The sequence below is a fragment of the Engystomops pustulosus genome, chromosome 8 (genome assembly GCF_040894005.1).
Source record: "Engystomops pustulosus chromosome 8, aEngPut4.maternal, whole genome shotgun sequence".
NCBI lineage: Eukaryota > Metazoa > Chordata > Amphibia > Anura > Leptodactylidae > Engystomops > Engystomops pustulosus.
Window position 1 is genome coordinate 28,137,272 of NC_092418.1, and position 15,694 is coordinate 28,152,965.

The 15,694-nt window shown below is 44.4% G+C and overlaps 1 protein-coding gene across 3 annotated transcripts in view; it reads left to right on the plus strand.

Moving 5' to 3' along the window:
* The window catches only part of PRKAR1B (protein kinase cAMP-dependent type I regulatory subunit beta), a 168,604-nt gene that overhangs the window by 58,403 nt on the left and 94,507 nt on the right, over positions 1 to 15,694 (plus strand). For all 3 annotated transcript variants that reach the window (XM_072120471.1, XM_072120472.1, XM_072120473.1), the window contains one exon: positions 1,691 to 1,782. In XM_072120471.1, the coding sequence (XP_071976572.1) occupies positions 1,691 to 1,782 (92 nt within the window). The remainder of the gene's footprint in view (positions 1 to 1,690; positions 1,783 to 15,694) is intronic.

Below are 15,694 nucleotides of genomic sequence, written 5' to 3' on the forward strand. Positions count from 1 at the left end.
GTCCTCTTAAAGTTAAATATTTTAAATATTATTGAATTTAAACAATTTTATACAACACTGGGAGGAAATAATTTTGGTGAGCACAGATGCATACTTAATTGCAATAATACAAAACGGGATGAAAGGGGGGGGGGGGGTTCAGGGGTCCGAGGAGAAAATGGGGGGAGATGAGATGGAGAGGGGAGGGGTCATTACAACAACGACCGTAACAGTAACAAAGTAAAAACAATTATAACAATGACAGTAACAATCCCTGCATGTGTATACTCGCATGTAATACAATGGGGCAGATTTACTTACCCGGTCCTGTCACGATCCAGCGGTGGGTTCTGTGTGGAGGATTTGGGTCTTCCGGCGATCCACTAAGGCAGTTCCTCCGACGTCCACCAGGTGTCGCTGCTGCGCTGAAGTTCATCGGAATGCACTGAAGTTCACCAAGCCGGGCCGAGTGCAGGTAAGCGCGTGTCCAGCGACACTTTTTTTTTTTTAACCGTAGGGTTTTCGTTCGGACACGCCCCCTGATTTCGGACACGCCCCCCCCCCCCCCGATTTCCCTCACGTGCACGCCAGCGCCGATGCGCCACAATCCGATCGCGTGCGCCAAAACCCAGGCCAATTCAGGGAAAATTGGCGCAAAACGGAAAAATTTGGGTAACCCGGCGTAAAAACGCGATTCGGGCCCTTAGTAAATGACCCCCATTGAATCAGACTTGATGTTGGACTTTGCAGGGATATAGGTCTCTAAAAGATGTATGTGTAGCACCCAGTCATGAGAGAGAGAGGTGAGGTGGTGGGATATAGCAGAAGGCCCAATCTGTCTAGGTGGGTGCCATCAGCCCACATGTTATTGTTAGAGGGTAAAGAGCCTGTACTCATAGCAATGAGCTTCCTGCATTGAACTGTACCCCCTGTATAACCTCCAAAAGAGACGGGAGAGAGACGGATTTCCATTTTTTGGCAACGGTTTTGACGACCAATAAGATTTGCAGCGAGGAACAAAGAAGGGGTAAAGGAGGCCCTTCTTGAGGTCTAAAAGGGTGTCTTTGGCCATTGGGTTCCTCAACCTCACCTCTGCAATCCTGCTCCCACCCATTTTGAGGGGATAACAACCTCAACGCAGACTCTTGAGTAGACTCAGAGGTCTCATTCTATTTTTCGACAAGTCGAGGGCAACAACCCCCAACCCTTGCAGGACCTTCTAGATCACAGACCTGGATAAGGTTTGTGGGTTAAAGAACTGGGGGCCCCAATTTAGTTATTGCTGTGGATCCCATCAGTGATTGGTGATGATACTGTATTATAAAACCCCATTTGCAGCACCATATGGCGGCACATAAATGTGTCGTACCCCTTGTTGTGTTGGTAGTGAAGGGGTTTGTAAAACAGAAACTAGAGGCCTGGTTTCATTCTCCTTGGAGACAGATGCCAGAAAGATTTCGTGATATTCCATTTAATTATATTCCGACGGCAGGTAACACACACGTGTAGCCGAAAAACAATCAAGTAATGGTTTTCTTCTGAGAAGTAAGTAGCATCCCGGTGAACAAGACTTTTATATTAAATCTTGGAGATCTTCATTCTAGCCCTGTGTGATATGAGAGGTCCTGGATACATTTTACATTCTTCGCAGAATCGCTCTTCCATGCCAGGGACACGAAAATAATATTCCTCTATGATGTTCTCTCTACAGGTTATTCCAAAGGACTACAAGACGATGACTGCCCTGGCAAAAGCCATCTCCAAAAATGTGCTCTTCGCCCACCTCGACGACAACGAGCGAAGGTATGAGGCCTGGGTGCATTGTAGGAGCATGGGGTTCAAGGGGTTAATGTGGCGATTTTGGGGTATAAAAGACTAATAATGCTTACAGGGACACTGTCACCAGATTTTACCCCACTAAACTACCAACCCCTCAGGTAGGGTATGAAATGTTTTATCTAGAATTCCCTCTTTCAGGTGAAATCTCACTTTTTAAAAAAATCTTCTCATATGCAAATGAGCTGAGAAGAGTCATTTATTTCCTGAGCTGAGTCACTTTTACAGACTTCAGGGGTGAGCATTATTTCAGACTCTTCTATATTTGATCTATAGTAACTAGAATCCAGCTAAAGATTAGAATCTCATCTTTCAGATTACATCAGGCTTGTGGTTATGGGAGCTACAGAACCATAGATGCAGGCAGGTAAAGACATAGGAAATGTGAGCTACAGATAAAGATTTCTGCCTGTTTCTCCTTCTCTGTAGCTCTCAGAAACACAATCATGATGCGACCTGGAAGATGAGATCCTTATCTTTAATATGACACCAAATGCATGGTTTTAAAGATAAGATATCAAAGATAATTCTGTATCATGTCATTAGGCTTCCTGCAACATAGGCTTGATGTTAAGGGGGTTGCCTTACAAGGTAGTTACCCGGTCCGTTCGCGATCCAGCAGCGCGTTCTCTGCACTGGATTCGGGTCCGGCCGGGATTCATCAAAGCAGTTCCTCCGCCGTCCACCAGGTGGCGCTGCTGCGCTGAAGTCCGCTGGAATGCCTCAAAATACACCATCCTATCCAGGATGAAGGTGAGTGAAATTTTCGCGACACAATTTTTTTTTTAAATGCGGCGGTTTTTCCGAATACGTCGGGTTTTCGTTCGGCCACGCCCCCCCGATTTCCGTCACGTGCATACCGGCGCTGATGCGCCAAAAACCCGGGGCAATTCAGGTACAATCGGCGCAAATCGGAAATATTCGGGTAACACGTCGGGAAAACGCGAATCGGGCCCTTAGTAAATGACCCCCAATGTTTTCCTTATTCTGTTCTGGAAAACGTATTTGTAGATTTCCCAGAATCCCCTAGTGAAGCATAAATGGCTATAAATCTCCACACGCCTGCAAGGCGGCCTTAATTGGCAAAGTATCCTTTTACTCCCTGCTTAAAGATAAGTGACACTCCCCCAACAGATCTAAAAGTGACTCATCTCAGGCAATAAATGACTCTTCTCTACTGATTAACATATGACATTGGAGGAGATTTGTTTGTAGGTGAACGGGGTAGATTTCACATAAAAGAGGAAATTCTAGAATGGACATTTCATCCCATATCTGAAGGGTGCTAGTAGTGTAGTGGGTTGAAATTTGGTGACAGAGTTTGATTAAGTAAATGGGAAAAAAGTAAAACCATAGATCGCTCAGTAAAAGTGATTGATCTCCCTGTAGTCCTGGCAGTAAAATTCTGGATTCATACAGCGGAAACAAAACGTTTGCTAAATTTCACATCGCTGATGGAATTTTTGGTAATATTAATAGATTATGAAGGAAATGATAAATTTTTTAAAAAAGTTTTACGGCAATTCCTGAGATCCTCACGCACTGTCATGTCACGCCTGAGAAGTTACTGTAAAATTCCAACCAGCTACATTTCCGTCCCGTTTCGGTAAACACGACTGACAGAGGGGAACTTCCCTAAATGTTACATGGAGGGAGTCAGACAGTAGGAGTCATGAGACAGAACCCACACAGGATGACACAAGCATAGGAATTGCTAAGGAAGCGAAGTTCAACTGTCTTTGACCCCAGCCCCATCCTTGTACATCTGCGTCCACTATAGACCTCTTCATGTGTATAGGAGGCCGACTGGCGACAGCCTCAGAGTGATGGCTTTCACACGCCGCCTTTAATGACTGAAAGAGACCTCAGCGGTGACCTGCGTGACCGAGACTGACCAACTAGAAACCAGCAGTCACACAGAGTCTTGTAAAGAGGACTATTGTTTTTCACTCCATCTTGAGATTCCTCCCAAACTCCATAAAACCTTTTTACTGTTGGCTCCTGGGGTATATTTGTGGTCTGATACGGAGTCAGTCCTCTGACACAAAGTTATACGACCGCTTTGTGACAATTTTACTACCCCGTTTCCTTGCCTGTGAAATTTCATTACACGGCGGCGGCAGTAAAGACCATGTAGTGGTCGGATTCCAGCTTCTACACGGATCGTGAGTTCATCAGTCTTGGATTACTTGGGCAGTAACAGGTCTAGGTGTCAGTATCATAGGGTAGGGTATTCTTTGAATACCTATGGTGGCCTTTTTGTAGGAACAAAACAGTCTATGGAGTCAGTACATTCAACCTCCCACTCAAACTTTTACACTTTAACTTCATCCAAGAATAACTTCAACTTCATGACCATGACTTCAACATCAAGGCTATGATTCCAACCTGGTTGATATACAATTGCTTCCTTAGGTTTGAAGGAATTTCTCAGTGGACATCTCAGTGACCAGCTCCATGTTCTAGCATTATTATTGGGTATGTAGCCCATTATAGCATACTAACCAACAGAGTCTTTACTTGTCAAGTGTTATTGCTCATCTACAGTAAAGACCATGTGGTGGTCGGATTCTAGCTTCTACATGGATCCTGAGTTCATTAGTCTTGTATTACTTGGGCAGTAACTGGTGGACATGAAGGGTCTACAGTAGCTGTCAATATCAGCAATAGGGAAGGAAAAGGGCTCCTCGATTACCTTTTGGTGGTGTTTTTCTAGGAACAAAACAGTTTATGGAGTCAGTACATCAAACTTCCGACTAAAATTTTTACACTTGGACTTCATCCAAGAATAATGCCAACTTCAACTTCATGGCCATGACTCCAACTCCAACTTCATGGCTATGACTCCAACTCCAACTTCATGGCTATGACTCCAACTCCAATTTCATGGCTATGACTCCAACCTGGTTGATACATTCCTTAGGTTTGAGGGAATGTTCCCAGCGAACATTTAGGTGACCAGCTCCATACTCAACCATTATTATAGCACATTATTTAGCACACATCAGCAGATTTAGGTCAGAAGGATAAAGTGTATCTCCCAAATGGTTCTTCATTGGTTGGACTTCATCTGGGTGACTTCAGTTGCCCATAACTTTGTGGACCAAGATGGAGAACACGGTATAGTCCTTGCTTGCTCGTTGTTCCGAATATTCCCAGGCTGAAAACGAGTACAGGACACCATAGGCCTACTATGTCCACTCTTTAGATCATGGTCTAGAGATGGGGCAATGACCAACCAATGATCTCACCAGTGATAATTCTTTCACAAGTAGGATCTTTGTTTTAGCCTAAGAAAAAAAGTTGTCCAGACCTTAAAAGTTTAACCAACAACAAAAAAGGCATTTCCGCAATATAATAACAAAATCCAGCTTCACGCCTCACTGGGGATACCGGAACACACTCATCATCTTGTCATATCCAGAAGAAAATGGACTCCCACTATGTTTAATGAGCAGAAGCTTTGCCCTCCACAGCAATGTTCAGAGATTAATGGCTTTAATAGATGTCAGCGCTGCCGGCGTATGGACGGGAGTATGTTATTTTACACTTTTATGGCTATTGTTTGCTTTAATTGAAGTGCGGAATGGAATTCTTTATATTTCCTTTACATAAAACACCTGCCATAATGGGAATGGGAGAAGGTTCTCAGCTGCTCATGTCTTCTGATATGTAAGGAGGTGCTCTCTCACACCAGGTAATGGTATGGTCGATGAAGTCCTCCATCCAATTTCATTTCTGAATGATGCCAGCCTCATCACTGCTGCTGTGGTTAGTTAGCAAAACTAGGACAGCCAAAGTTTTTATGGTAGCATTGTCAAAAGACTTGTTCCTAACAACCATGCAGAACTGCCATAGGCTTCAAGGGGTTTTCCATGAATTTTGTGGCTGGGATGTGAAAAAAATAGTGCAGATACTTACCCTGTTCCAGCATCCGATTGCCATGTTTCTTTGTTTTATGGGCCTTTGATCGACCATAAATACATTTTCCAAGTTTAGAAGTTGATTGGAACTGCTGTCACAAGTTCATGAGAACGGGACCCTATGCAATCCAGAGAACGGCAATCCCATTCTCACTAATGGAGAGGCAGGATATGCACGCGTCCTGCTGCTCCATTTCGTTTAATTTCTTGGCTGCCTCTGACACTCGTAATGCATCGTCACTCATTAGTTATAACATGATCACCATTCTCCAGACTGTTGGAAGTCCAGTAGCTGGTCCTAGCAGTTGGACCTCACCAATCAACTTGTTATCCCCTATCCTGCGGATGTGGATAACTTCTAAACTTCAGACAACCCCTTCAAGTTCCAGAGGGTAAAAGAACCCACTTCATCAGTAAGTGGCCTCCTGGAACAGGGGATGACAGAGGAATTGATGGACCCTGGAAAACTGGAGAAGTGAAGTCCCGTGGTTAGAGGAGGAAGCGGGTCTCGTGACCTCCAGGAAATTCTGGGAGCGAGCAGGCCGAACACTGAAAGTAGTGGAGCAACGGAGGAACTGAAACGGGCTAAGTATGTAAATATTCCATATTCATGGAAAACCTAATTTACGTGAGTTCATGATGGAGTAGGGGGCAGTCATCCAAGGACCTCATCTGCTAAGAGAAAAGAGTGGCCCGTGAAGCTGCAGCATGTAGAGGCTCTGGTAAGACCCCTAAGAACCCTTCTGGCTCATTAGCATAATTGTAAGTTGATTATCGAAGGAAGGAGGCCATGGATCACAAAAATAAGAAGATTCCCACAGCCACGGTACCTAGTGTCCCTGGTTTATCATGATGGATTTTGAGTATGAGCTTTAGAATTTTAGGAAGAAGTAGCGCCACTCTGGGCTATAGGTGGTGCAAAGTATTGCAGGTCTTCACAAATTATTTGACAACTTCTCTGAATGCAATTTTTTATTACATTGCTGTGCCACCATATTGTGCCTCCTATAGCAAATACAGATATGAAAGCATCTTTTGTAGACCTGAGCGATGGCCAAAGATTATCAACATATGCCGGCATGTGCTGGGAGAGCGTTCCCTGAAAACACACTGGATGCAGTCAGCGCTCTCGGTTTTCACATGGGAATAGAGCTAGGATTCCCTGCCTCATGCTTACAGTGAGAAATGCCTGAAGTCAGGAAAAGTTCAACAATTCCTGCTATTCTGCTCGTCTGCTGTAAAGCTTCCCTTTGTTAGACAAGTCAACTACAGATCCGAGCCCGGGATTACCAGATAGGAAAAAAATGTGAATGTGAGAATATACTTTATATGTTATAGGGCAGGCGCAGTAATATCTGCAGTCCTGTAGCAATTCATAGCTCATCTTTACATTCATTACATTACATTTGTATTTATATGGACCCCAGGGGGTATAAAAATAGCAAACAACCCATACTGTCTACAGTGCATTGTGGTGCCTCCTCTGACTTCCGGGATCTATTTGTACACAGCCCCTTTAACAGGTGCCGATCCACTGATTCTGGCGTAGTGGATTTTTTTTCTCTAGCACCCACCATTCCCCAGCAATTAGGATTGTTAGTTTCAGCACCCAATAGGGCACATTTACTTACCCGTCCAGAGGAGTTCCCAGAAAATGCATTGTCTGACGATAATGTACTGTGCCGCGATTCACTAAGATCGTGCGTCTGATATCCTGCATGTGTCGCTTCCCCGCTCAGGGTGCGTGTAAGTGCTTGCTCTTGCGCCACAATTTGAAAGTTAAATCCTGCGCTCAGTCCGAATCCATTGGATCATCTGACAGCCCGCCCCCCGATTTCTGTCGCATGTAAGCCAGCGCAGCCGCGCAAAACCTGAAAAAGTCAGAAAGTCTGACGAAAATGCGTCTGGGGACCCATTTCACTTAAATTCCATAGACATTGTTCTACTGATTCTGGCACAGTTGGAATTTTTTCTCTAGCCCTCACCGTTCCTGAAATATCAATGTCAATATTTTCTGCCATAAACTGTCAGATGGGTGGAGCCACAGGCTAGCCCAAGAGCACCAATCTGACACTGACCTATTAGCTTAGTTTCAATACCTTATGTGCTAATTAAAGGACACCTGTCATCAGGTCTCTCTCACTATTCCTGTCACTACTCCCTGTTGGAGCAGCTCACAAGGATCCATCCCAGCCTTTATCTAGACAATTCATACATTAATCATTGTAAAATCATCTTTTCTGAGGCTGGTCACATGGTCAGAGGCAGCGATATCACCCCTGTTACCCCTGCCGTCTCCTCCCCATGCTCCTGTCTGTGTGTAATGTATAGTAAAGCATTGCTGGTGTCTGTGCTTTATCTGCTGACATGCTGCCTAAGGCACAGACATCAGCTACACAAGTACCCGACATGTTCTGCTTTAACGTGGCTGCCTGGTGCTGTTGTATCTCTCCTATACACACACACAGGCTGCAGGGGCACAAGCACATGGAAGAGCCATTACACCATTATATCTCACACCATTATACAAGCTGTCAGTCAGCCTGGACAGCTTGAATATGCTAATGACTCATTGGACATCTCTCAGGTCATTTGCATTCAGCAATGCACTCTAATGGCAGTTTATGAAAATATATTTAGTTTAGGGGGGTTATTGTGCCTGACAGGTTCTCTTTAAGGTCTATCTTCTCTCAAGGGGTTGGTCCTGCATTGGGAGTAGACAGGCTGGCCTCCCCCATTATTAAATTGTTAATTAATTCTCAGAAACACGGAAACCTAGAGAGAAAATTCCAACTATGCAGCGGATTGGCACCAAGTTGGATTTTCTGGAGGTGGTGAAAGTTCCCCTTTAAGAGAAGAAGACCTTCAGCTAAAACTCACTTCAATCAGAATGTTTTTGATCCTTGGATTTTTGTTTTTTAGTGATTATTTTGCTTTTCTTGGACAAACAATGCAAAAAAGCTTTTTGTTTGTCTCAAAGACAAAAGTGTAAGTTACTCTTCTATTTTCAAAGAAAATTGCCCAAACCGCAGTGTGAGTTGTTGTTGCCCTGTGTAACATCTTGTGAGGTAGTGGCTGCTCTTTCATTGTCCTTGGAAAAAAGTAACAGTGGCTAAGATTTCACCTAACAAAGATGGCCTTTCAGCTAGCCACAACAGCTGGCCGGGGCTCGGCACACACAGGGCCGGCAGCTGCCATCACCACATATCCAGACTGATGGAAACTTGAGACTTTAACCCTTTGGCGCCTTCAATTTTATGTGTTTATAGTATAATGTGATGTTTAGCCTCCTGGAATTTTAGCTTTCAGCTCCAGTTTGCTCTCATTAATTGGTGGAGGTAAGAGAAGTAATGGCCGCTCCTGAAATACATCCCATCCATCATAGGAGCAGCTCACATGCTAGGGTCTTATTCTGAGCTGACCTGGAGGTTGTCTAACCTCAGGGCCCACACACATATAATCAGGATATCTATCTATCTATCTATCTATCTATCTAGAAAATGCAAAGTCCAAAGCAGCACAAGCCAGTAATTAGTAGTTGGTGCAACAGCCGATGATCCCTTGGCGTGGGTCCTTGATATACGTAGTGAAGAGGCAGCACTCAATGAATTGTAGAAAAGTGGTGAACTTTTATTCCATCACACAGCGACGTTTCGGTGCTAAAACCGCACCTTTCTCATGCTTGAGAAAGGTGCGGTTTTAGCACCGAAACGTCGCTGTGTGATGGAATAAAAGTTCACCACTTTTCTACAATTCATTGAGTGCTGCCTCTTCACTACGTATATCTATCTATCTATCTATCTATCTATCTATCTATCTATCTATCTATCTACATATATCATATCTATCTATCCATTTCACATCTATCTATTATCTATGATTTATCAATTTAGTACACAGTGGCTACATAGAAGTAGTCAGATCCCTTTAAGTTTTTCACTCTTTGTTTCATTGCAGCCTAATTGGTAAGATCAGAAAGGTTATTTTTGTTGCTCTGTAGCGTACACTCTGCCTCCATCTTGACAGTAAAAAACAGAAATGTAGATATTTTTGCTAATTTACTAAACAAGAAAAACTGAAATATCTCATGGTAATAATTATTCGGCCCCTTTGCTCAGTATTGAGTAGAAGCAGCTTTGGAGGTGGTGTAGCCGGGAGTTTTCTCGGGAAGATGTAAAAAATTTCTCACCCCTGGATTTGGGGATCCTCTGCATCTTCCTTGCGGATCCTCTCCAGTTCCCTCAGGTTGGATGGTGGACTTTGGTAGAAGCCATTTTCAGGTCTCTCCAGAGATGCTCAGTTGGGTTTAGGTCCGGGCTCTGGCTGTGCCAGTCAGGAATGGTCACAGAGATGTTCTGAAATCTCTGCTTTGTTATTTTAGCTGTGTGCTTAGGGTCATTGTCTTGTTGGAAGGTGAAGCTTCGGCCTAGTCTGAGATATGCCCCGCTTAGAATTAACACCAAAAAATTCAATCTTCATCTCATTGGACCAGAGAATCTTATTTCTCATAGTCTTGGATCCTTCATGTGTTTTGCACACTGTATGCGGCTTTCATATGTCTTGCATTGAGAAGAGGCTTCCGTCGGCACACTCTGCTATAAAGCCCCGACTGGTGGAGGCTGCTGTGATAGTTTGTGGAACTTTCTCCCATATCCTACTGCGTCCCTGGAGCTCAACCACAGTGATCCTCGAGTTCTTCTTTGCCTCTTTCACCAAGGCTCTTCTCCCACAATTGCTTAGTTTTGCTGGACGGCCAGGTTGAGGAAGAGTTGTGGTAGTCTCAAACTTCTTGTGAAGATTATAGAGACCACTGTTCTATCTCATATCTATCCTTTTATCTCAAATATGTTATATATCCATTAGCAACAATGGGGGTAATCTTCCACTACACCTAGTGTAATACAGCTGTCTGCTCCTGGCTCCCACAAGTTCCCCCGAAAGTGCATTGTTGGATGATCATGCATTCTGCCGCGATTCACTAAGATCGTGCGCCCGATATCCTGCATGTGTCGCTTCCCCGCTCAGGTCCGCCGGAGTTCACCTTCTTCTTCCTGGTGCATGTAAGTGCATTGTCTTGCGACACAATTTGAATCTTAAATCCCACGTTCAGTCCGAATCAGTGGGATCGTCCAACGGAACGCCAAAATCCGAACACGCGCGACACAATCCTGTAAAAAAAATTATGCAAAAATCCTGAAAATATCCCTTTAAATCCTGCACCCCTGGAAATAGAGGTTTCTGTATTATACAGAAACCTGGAGCCGCCATGTACTGAACTCGTAGGGTGGGGGATATCCTCTTGAAATTGGGGCTCTGCTATTCATCATTACCATATAATCAGCCCAGACTAGTTGTCTGTAATCTCCGTAACATTATGGTACATAGGGGCACATTTACTTACCCGGTCCAGTCGCGATCCAGCGGCGGATTCTCTGACGCTGATTCGGGTCCGGTCGGGATTCACTAAGGTCCGTGTGCCGATATCCACTAGGTGTCGCTGCTGCTCCGAGGTCTGCTGGAGTTCACAGGAGTTTACCTTCTATTTCTTGATGCAGGTAAGTGCGTGTCAAGCAACACTTTTTAAAAAAAAAAAAATACTGTGGTTTTTCCGAATCTTTCGGGTTTTCCGAAAGCCCCGATTTCCATCGCATCCAACCCGGTGCGATTCCTCCGAAATCCGATCGTGTGCGCCAAAATCCCGGCGGATTTCGTCTCAAAACGGAAATTTGACGGGATACCCGACGGAATCGCGCGATTCGGACCCTTAGTAAATGAGCCCCATAGAGTTGCAGTATTATACCCTTTGGCCTTGCCCCGGTGTCAGTCTCCACCACACTACTTGCATTGTATTCTACCAATATGTATAGTACCAGGGAATATTATGGAACAGTGTGAGGACGGGTCTATAGGGTTATTTTTCCATCCATTGTCATTTACCTTCAGATCCCGCGTTATGTCTTAGCGATTACGGAGGGGCACAAGCACCTGCCATGTTTATGGTTCTGGTAAATCTATACTTAGTCCTGTGTTATACCCCAGCTGCCGCAGAATACGGCCATAAACACTAAGCCTCAGGGCCCTTGCCTTAAATATTGTATTTACATTTCTAGGGCTTAGACACCTATAAATATAGTAATGCCTGTGCCTGATGGCCGGGGCCTTTGTACCCTCTTATTTTTGGGCCTCCTACAGACCTTTAGTACTACTTTCTAGGAATTTACTTATACTCCCGTACTAATCCATGATTTATTCTTTCACTGTGTTGCTTATATAGCACAAAATATTTTCATAGAAGACAGTTCTATCAGAGTCACTGGACCTCTGACTACTAGGACCCATGATGGGTCGAACTAGTGACCGAAATTCCCCAGAAGTGGTCTGTTCCGAATAAAACACAGGTGTGCACCAGGGGTGTATTTGGTATTTTGCCCCCCCCCCCCCAATTCTAATATCTACCTCTTGATGAGATGATGATGGAGAAGAAGGGTGGTGTCGGGGAGCTAAAATGTTTGATTCTTCACCTCTCTCTGTGTTCCCTCATTTTAAAGAAAATCTAAGATCTAAGATGATAGACCAGGGACATTACTCATAGATTCAGGCATCATTCCTGTGATAATCTTCTTATTTTTTTTATACATAGCCTTCTTCCTTCAAAAATCAACTTTCAAAATGATGCTAATGAGCCTGAGCCCCTCCGTGCTGCAGCTTCACATTCTGTTACACTGTGCAAGTACTTCCCCCCTCCTAATGTGTGCTGGAACTTCCTCTGCTGCATTGAGATTATATTAGGCTGAAGGAGGGGGATGTATTGAGGGAGACAGTGTAACAGGCTGTGAAGCTACAGTACAGAGGGGCTTTGTTAACATCCCCAGCATCTTTCAGGCTCATTAGCATAATTTTAAAAGTGGAATTTATGTCCCTGGTTTATCATGATAGCTTCTTGATGGAAGATTTCCTTTAATGCCCAGTCCAGTGACCACTGTGTGGGGCCCTGTGATCACTGGGACCCCAAGTAATCATGTTGGAAACATTACAATAAAGTCTGTCCCTGCTTCTTTAAGAGTTGCTGACAGAATAAAATGATTTGGCTCAATTCAGTGTGGGACCATGCAGGACCTATTCATCATCTGATTTTGTAGTCGCTGGGGGTCTCAATGATTGGACCCCCGTCAATCAGACACCTATCCACAAGTGTCATATACATAGATATTTAGCATATTTCTAATTTTATTTGTTTTATCCAAAAGTCCTCTGCTTCACAATCTTACATTTTTTGGGACATTCTTCCGATAAAATCCCTCGGTTTCCTCAGCCGCCATTTCCGTGCCGGCCACCTGGGGTCACTGTGCTCATAATGATGAGGTTGCGGCCCCCTGGCAGCGGTTCAGCCGGAGGACTCCGTGAGGAATGTAAATAGCAATTATTAAATGTTCTGCTTTGACGGGAACGTATTGGAAATTCAATTTTCTTAGTAATAGCATTCATCCACTAGAAAGAACAGTCACGGGGGCACGGCGCCGCTCTGTGCCGCACTTACACAACGTAGCATTTCAGTTTGCTGTATGTTACATATGTTCTGCGGATGTTTCAGACCCCTATGTACAAATTCACTTTTATAGTTTGATCTTTAGGATTTGCAGCCCCGCCCCCAGGGCACTTCCCAGAGCACTTGCTGGCTTATTTGCACATCCATAAAACGGTGATTATCTTTGTATTGCTTTATTATTGGTTGCACACCGGGCTATTATTATGCTTCTATGACAATATTAGATATCCCCGGGTGACCCACAGCTATCTAATATCACTGGCGGCTTCGGGTCTCTATACACAAGGCCCTCTGTGGCGGTGGCGTGTCACCTCTGATGTAGTGTATAAACATATAGACAATTGATACGCCTTAATCTTTTGTGTTTGCAACGTGTTGTATAAACAAGGCTATCGGTTACATACACTATTTCCCTGTTTATACAACACCGCAGGGAGTCATATCCGCTATGGTCCTGCAGGCACACAAGAAGGATCAAGATGGCCGATGCGTCAGGTAAAGAAAGCTGATGTGCAGTGCATTATGGGAGGACACAAGCCAGGAAATGGAGGAGACCTATCTAGTGTTAGTTATGTGTTTTGTAAGTTTATATGTTTTTTTTATACAGGCAGTCTCCTACTTAAGGACACCCGACTTACATACGACCTCTAGTTACAGACGGACCTCTCTGGTGAAGCTCTTTGGATGCTTTACATTAGTCCCAGGCTGCAATGTTCAGGTGTCTGGAATGGAGTTTTATTGATAATTCTTGCTCCCATGACAGCACAAACTTTTGAAAATCCAATTGTCACAGGGACAAAAAAAAAAAATGTTTTTGGAGTTACAATTATAAAATATACAGTTCCGACTGACATACAAATTCAACTTGCCTTAAGTACAAACCTAAAGAACCTACCTTGTACATAACCCCTGGACTGTCCGTGTAAAATAAGATCTTGTACTTCAAGGAGACCATCAGTAAGCAGACTGCGGCTTATTTACTAAGGGTCCCGTGACCACATTTTCGCTAGGTTTCCCGAGTTTTTGGGGATCGCAGCCTGGGATTGTGTAGCACACGATCGATTTGTGTCGCAATCGCGCCAGCTTTCACGCGATACAAATAGGGGGTCGGCCATCGGACGATCCGACTTATTTGGACGACGCGCAGGATTTAATATTTAAAATTGTGTTGCAAGCCAAGCACTTACATGCACCGGGAAGAGGAAGGTGAACTCCGGCGGACCTGAGCGGGGAAGCGACACATGCAGGATATCGGGCGCATGATCGTAGCGAATTGCGGGAGACTTCATCCTCGTCGGACATTCCGAATCGGGGGTCACGCAGGGACCGGGTAAGTAAATGTGCCCCACTGTGTCTGTATCTCACAAAGTGTAACGTCATATGTCGGAAATATATGAAATGCGGTCCGAGAAACTCACCCGGTGCACTTACAGGTTTCCTGAACTAAGCACGTACGTTCAGTTCAGTTATTCGAGCTTCAGTCCGAGAAATCCTGCAAGCGCATTGAGCCTGTTTTTCCGGACTGAACTCTCAGGCAGAGAACAGACTAAGGCTGCATTCAGACGATGTATGCCCCCTGGCATACATCGGCGCCTCGGAGAGGAGGAGGGCATGAGCGGGCTCACCTCCGCCCCTCTCCATAGTAATATATGGCACACAGCGCTGTATTCTGGCAGAACGAGTACCGTACCTCTCCCGTAGAGCGCTGTGCGCCTATTGCCATGTATGGGGGACGCATATACGCCGTACAAATGTCTGCCGTATATACGCCCCCCATACGTTCGTGTGAACATAGCCTTACATAGCCTTACATTGTATTGTATTTTATTTGTATTCCATTTTTTTAACTGATGGCACACTGACACATTCATTTCAATGGACCCATACACATGGAAGTGTTTTTCACGGATCCATGTGGAGGCTGGTCCTATTAATGTCTGTATTTGCATCTCGGGACTTTCCATTGAAGGGGACGTGAAAATATGGATGACACAGGTGCTATCTGCGGCTCAGTTTTTAGGCAACACAATCATGTGACCTTTCAAGAATTCAGGACAAGCTGATTACATAATTTGTCACACTGATGCGGTTCTGGGCTATGAGCCCTATACCTAGCTCCGGTATGGTGGTCCTCCTGCAGGTGGGCCTAGCCGTTTTTTTTAGAACATGCATGGAGAAAGTTCAGAACATCATATTTGGAAGATTAATGTGTTTGAAAATGATGATATATTCTGAATATCTCAATGATAACAAATCATGTGGCCTCAAATAGAGTGTCTGGGGCACTTTTTGGGTTCTTTGGAACAGGAATTGAAAAGTGATACAAACTTGGAGCTTCTCCATAAGGATGTAGTTGCCTTAATTTGATTTGAGTAGGTGTAAGAAATCTCCATTGAAACAAGCCTTATGG